The sequence below is a fragment of the Trachymyrmex cornetzi genome, unplaced genomic scaffold, assembly GCF_001594075.2.
Source record: "Trachymyrmex cornetzi isolate Tcor2-1 unplaced genomic scaffold, Tcor1.1 scaffold130, whole genome shotgun sequence".
NCBI classification, from domain to species: domain Eukaryota; kingdom Metazoa; phylum Arthropoda; class Insecta; order Hymenoptera; family Formicidae; genus Trachymyrmex; species Trachymyrmex cornetzi.
The window spans coordinates 53,895-60,038 of NW_017295873.1; the positions used below are offsets into that span (position 1 = coordinate 53,895).

The following is a 6,144-nucleotide window of genomic DNA, read 5'->3' on the forward strand; positions in this document are numbered from 1 at the left end:
CTACCGCCATTATGCGTATTGTTTCACCTTATATATTTCCACCATGAGCACAAGGATTGCCGTATAGCGGGAAGCACAGATTCTTGCATAACGCATAACACATGAGGCATAAGAAATTGAACCAATCAGAGTTCTTTATTTCATAGAAAGGAAGGAAATGAAGGACTTCGATTGGCACATTTTTTTATGCATTACGTGTTATGCGTTATGAAAGAGTCTATGCTCCCCGCTTAAGGGCCTAGACAAAAGCTTTTGCATAACGCATAACGCATAGTGCATAAGCGAATCAACTAATCAGAAGCTTTCCTTTCCTCTCATTCCATAGAAAAGAAGAATTTTGATTGGTTGATTCGCTTATGCACTATGCGTTATGCGTTATGCAAAAGTGTGTGTCTGGGCCCTTAGACTTCTGACGTTCTGATTTGCGGCTTATTGTAAAAGGCTCATTGTTATTTTATTTTGAACATATTTGACAATTTTAGGGAGAAATCTAGGATTTTTTTGGTGCTCACTTAAGGAGATTTAGGGAGATTCCAAGGCTGTTTTAGGGGAAAATCGACGAAAACACCTAGTAACACTGAAACTCTGTGTTACTGGCGACAGTGACTACATTTACACGGCACCCTTAATCGAGTTTAATAACATTCGTAGTTATGAAACTGGCCAATCACAATCATTCCATTCTCCCGACGAAAAGCTATGATTGGTCAATTTCATAACTACGGATGTTATTAAACCCGATTAAGCGTGCCGTGTAGCAGAGGTCAGTGAAGCCGAAGGCGACGGCCGGCTGTAATCCGCTGAACACGCTAACGGGTATTCCACACAAACTTGCATAGTCGCATAAACATATGCATAAAGAAAATCATCCAATCGTAGTTTACGTTTGTCTGTATGACAGAAATGTGATTGGATAATTTTCTTTATGCATATGGTTATGCGGCTCTGCAAGTTTATGTGGAATGGCCCTAAGCGGATGTGACGAATATTGCACACACGACACATCGCCATAATATACACTGCCACAACTGGCGATCACATACCTTCTCATCGCCATATTAAGTATTAATATTATTTTCCTAAAGCGAAGAGCACAGACTCTTGCATAACGCATAACACATGAGGCATAAGAAATTGAACCAACCAGAGTTCTCTATTACATGGAAGGGAAAGAAACGGAGAACTTTGATTGGTACATATTCTTATGCATTACGTGTTATGCATTATGCAAGAGTCTGTGCTCCCCGCTTAAGCCTCAAATTAGGAAATCACTATTTTATACTCACTACTCCAAGCTTTCCTTCCTCTGATTGTGTAAGCAGGTGGATTATCTGACCCAGATTTTGTTAAATTTCTGACATTGTAATGAGGACTAGGCCCTATTACAGATGTCTTTATATCAGTTCGAGCTCGTATACTATATGCTGGATTTCTATGTCGAGATGGATCATGACCATTGTAGCCAACTAACGTTGGTAATTTATAAACTGGACCAGGACCTGTATTTACAAATCTATATTAATATACAATATAAGATCAATAGTTTATATGATGTTTGTATTGTTAAAAATAAATAATTATAATAAGATTAGAGAGAAGATTATTTATGTGAGTATATCATAAATAGTTATACTGTCTGATAAATTTAATTTTTCTAAACCATGAACGGAACAAAATCCTTACAGATTTTACTGAGAATGAATCCGTGAATAAAATTGTTCTATCACGTCATGTTTTTGAAAGAATTGAACCTAAAAATGCTAAAAATAGTACTTTTAAAGTAAAGTATCTTAAAAATGTGATGTGTTAGAACAATTCATTTATGGGTTCATTTCAGTGACAAAAAATCTATAAGATTCACTTTGTTCCGTTAATGGTATAAAATCTGTTGGATAATATTATTATCAAATAGTTTACCCTTTATAATACAACTTAAAATTCCTGGTTTATTTTCTTTGCCCTCCATTTTTACTATTGCTTGATGTATGTGAAAGGCATAATAAAATGTATAAAAACGTAAAATCTATAAAAACCAGTTTAATGTATAAAAATTTTTCTCATGATAGACAGCAAACTATACATGAATAAAATTTGAAGATCTGAATTTTAAGTTGGTATGTTCACATCAATCAAGGCCTATTATTATAAACATGAAATAAATGAAATAAATGATATTTTCAAATATTTTATAATTGACAGCTTTTTATTGAGAATAAACTCTATCACATAAGTTATAAACATCACTGCCAAAATTATCATTTTCTTCTTTATCAATATCGCTGTTATTATAAATGTTATTATCTTGTATAATAGTTAACGATCTTACTGTCATTAATAATAAATCTTCTCTTCTTTTCAGATTTGTTTCATGTTTATTTCTGTCCTTACTATCAATTTTACCTGTATCAGTATTCAAACCAGAATACTAGGTTTATTATTATTTTTTTTACTTTCTATTAAAAATAAAGTAGGATAAAGGCTTCTTATTATATGAAAACATATATTTATGCCAATTATGTGTGCATAATAATGGGAAAAGAATGACTTTGATAACATCATTAGAGCTGTAAGTTTTTGTAAAAAATTATCTTAATAAAGAATTTCAGAAGTATCTAAACACTTAGAATTGCACGAAAACACAAGTTTTACATCATATTTATAAACCATAGATAATACATTATATTTTACAATATATAGGAAAAACAATACAATTTCTTTATAATTCATGGGAATTTACAAATTATGATAAGAGACAAATTATACAACATGATATTTTATGACATTTTAAGTCATTAAAGTTTTTATTAAATTAAAGAGTGAACAAAATATTAAATAAAAAAATATTTGTTAATAAGTCTTTTCAATAAAAAGCGTTTTTTAATAAAAACGAAAAAATTATATAAATATTTAGAAGTAATTGTTAAATTATTAAGGCTCTTGAGTAGTCGCCGCGGCCGAACTGAATTGTGACATCAGAAATGAGAAGTAACACAATTTTTGTTACATGTTGTAAATAAAGACAATTTGGATAAAACGAAATGAGATCGCTTTAAAATACTTGTAAAAATGAGGCTATCTTTGTCCCCCTGACAGTCAGCAGTAAATTAAATTTGTAATAAAAATTAACGTGGCATTTCTATTCCTTCTGACGTCACGATTCACTATGGCCGTAGCGATTACTCAGGAGCTTTAAGGGAATCCTAAAGCGGGGAGCACAGACTCTTGCATAACGTATAACACGTAATGCATAAGAATATGTACCAATCGAAGTTCTCAGTTTCTTTCCCTTCCATGTAATAGAGAACTCTGGTTGGTTCAATTTCTTATGCCTCATGTGTTATGCGTTATACAAGAGTCTGTGCTCCCCGCTTAAATCCAAAATATATAAATAAGATAAATTAAATTGAGTTCTTGAGATAGCAAATAAATATAAATTAATTGACAGGCAATTAAAAGCAAAAATAATTACAAATATAATACTAGTGTCACTAATGCAATAAGTAAATTCGACAAGTAGTGTCACTAGTGGTGTAATAGTGGTGGAGAAAATTTCATTAAAATTTCATCAAACTCAAATTTTAGTGTGAAGATAAGTATTACTGATTAACGTCATATTTCAGAGGATACACGACAAAATAAATATAAAAAGTTTCCTTTATTATGAATTTGAGAACTAAAATTTAGTTTAATGATGCTCCTGTGGGATCACCCATCCGAATCTGTACCTCCACTTAGCGTGCTTGACTTCTGTGATCGTAAACTGCTCCTCTGAAAAACCATGAATACCTATAATGCTAATGGACGTATAGTTGTAACATATCTGGTCAAAGATATGTTGTGAAAGAGATGGAACATGTATAAAAAAAATAATTAGTGTTAAATATAATTGTAATGTACAAACGATGATACCTATGATAATAACTTGTTTTTAATAATACTGTAAAATATTATTTCTACTAGTTGAAATAATACTAATTGCTCTAATGATATGTATGTATTTTTTACTCTAATAAATTTTTTATACCAAATATTACAATTACAGAAAATAGTTCTATGTTACGTCATATGTCGTCATACACTACTACAGTAGTAATACTACTGGCTCAGCAGTGACACTATTGCGTATCAGTAGTGATACTATTGAATATCAGTAGTAATACTATTGTAGTAGCAGTGACACTAGTAGTATATTTTTATACAGAATAGACGCAGTTCTTAGAATTAACAAATATATTTGCTGGAGATCTACATATAATTAGATAAAATCGGGTGTTTCGGCTCCGTTAATTCGAGCCATTCTCAGCGATGTCCAAATAATAAATTTAAATTAAAAAATTGTTTGCAATGATTAGGTCCAAGAGAGCAGCCGAGAGAGCCTCTTCGATTTCACATTTGAGAAGCATCATTGTCAGTTAGTTGTCTAGCAGGTCTAGCTAAATGAGTACTAAAGATTGACGTAGTGAATTAGAAATGATAAGTAGTGATAAAGATATGCTAATATAAATATTATAAGCACTACCACGGACAGCATTACCATTGACCGAATATGTGGTTATGCTATATACTATATACTAGCATATAGTGATAAAGATATACTAATTTTATGATTTATTAGTTTAATAGACCTGTTTATCGGTATATATATACATTTAAAATTCAATAATACTCGATTTTTCTTTAAAATTATAATTTCAGTGTTATCGTCAAAGTTTGATTACCCAGATAGCAAAATACCTCCACGGTATTAGTACGGTGAGCGTACGGCGTACTATGCGTGCCGATACGTTTAGATTTAAAGGAATAGTCCTATCTCAGCGAAGAATCACAAAACGGTTGCAAAACTGTTGAGTCTGCTGAACGCAGACATGGCTACAAATAAGAATTTATTAATGCAATTTAATAATGAAAATCAAATTATATTGTGGAATCCTGAAAGTAAGTAAAATATATTTTACTTCGATCGATTATAATTTATGATGAAGTACAATAAAGGTTTTTTCATCATGTTGCGTATGAAGTTCCGTTAAAGTGTAATAACTGTATAGTATTCTTTGATAAATCAATTTGTTTGAAAATATTTATCTTTAAACGTAATTATAATTAATTGAATATAATGTCCAACTTGATTTGCACAAAACATTTAATATTAGAGGTCATTGCTCTTGTTTACAAGAACACTTGATACGCGTGTTAAGGCGATGCTAAAGCTTCCTTCTTTCTTCTTCTATAATTTAGTGGCCCTGGTCCTCTGTAATGAGGTAAACTTGGCCAGTCACGTCTGAGTAAGTTAAGCCGGCGGCACACGATGCTTGTTTTCCTACTGGATTGAAGTGGCAAAATTCTAATCCAGCTAGCAATCCAGCAGGAAAACAAGCATCGTGTGCCGCAGGCTTAATTCAACATAGTCGTAAGTGGGAGTGCTATGCACCGGCCACCTTGAACCGGGTGAGTAATGGATGATGCAATAAAAATGGTGAGGCGCCCCTTCAAACACTGGACGCCTGGGGCTACGGCGCTTCCACGCCGCACGGCCACGCGCCAAGACGGATAAAGGGACTATCGAAATTGAAGTATGGCACAGTTCAAGCCGACAACGCTTTTCAAAAATATAGTCGAGGTGACGCAACACCTGAGACGAGAGGGAACACGTCCGATCCGCTCGAGTGGTCTACAAGAACTGCTAAAGCTTCCTGTTTTACCACATTTCCATTCGGGGAAAAATCTCTGTATTGGATGTACGGATTGCAAAAGTATTATTGTTTAAATTAAAGTACGCACAAACAGGATCTCAGCTGCACTGGATTTCATGAGAAAATCGAAAAAAAGTTTCAGATTCATTAAAAATTCACTTACATTTGGCACATACAGCTGTTACCTCAGATATATATTTGCTTGATATAAGAGTTTTACGAGTCTATATCTTGAAAATAAGCGTGCAGCTGAGGTCACATTATTGAAATAAACGATACCGAGTTTGTAGAACTAAGATTGAAAGTCTAGAAAAGAAATATTTCCACCGAATAGAAAATACGTGTATAGGGGTGTTTTGCGAAGACTGGAACTGTCAACAGAGCCGAAATTCCGCGTAGCAGTAGTTGCGCGGTCTTGCGATAGATGGTGCTGGCATATGTTAGATAAGAACAG

The 6,144-nt window shown here is 33.2% G+C and overlaps 1 protein-coding gene across 1 annotated transcript in view; it reads right to left on the minus strand.

Annotated features, from left to right (window-relative positions):
* The window catches only part of LOC108770645 (outer dense fiber protein 3), a 14,206-nt gene extending 12,159 nt beyond the window's left edge, over positions 1–2,047 (minus strand). The window contains exons 1-2 of the mRNA XM_018522320.1: positions 1,918–2,047; positions 1,287–1,499 (exon numbers count right to left, since the gene is read on the minus strand). Coding sequence (XP_018377822.1) covers positions 1,287–1,499; positions 1,918–1,966 — 262 coding nt within the window. The 5' untranslated portion in view covers positions 1,967–2,047. The remainder of the gene's footprint in view (positions 1–1,286; positions 1,500–1,917) is intronic.
* Between the last annotated feature and the right edge of the window lie 4,097 nt (positions 2,048–6,144).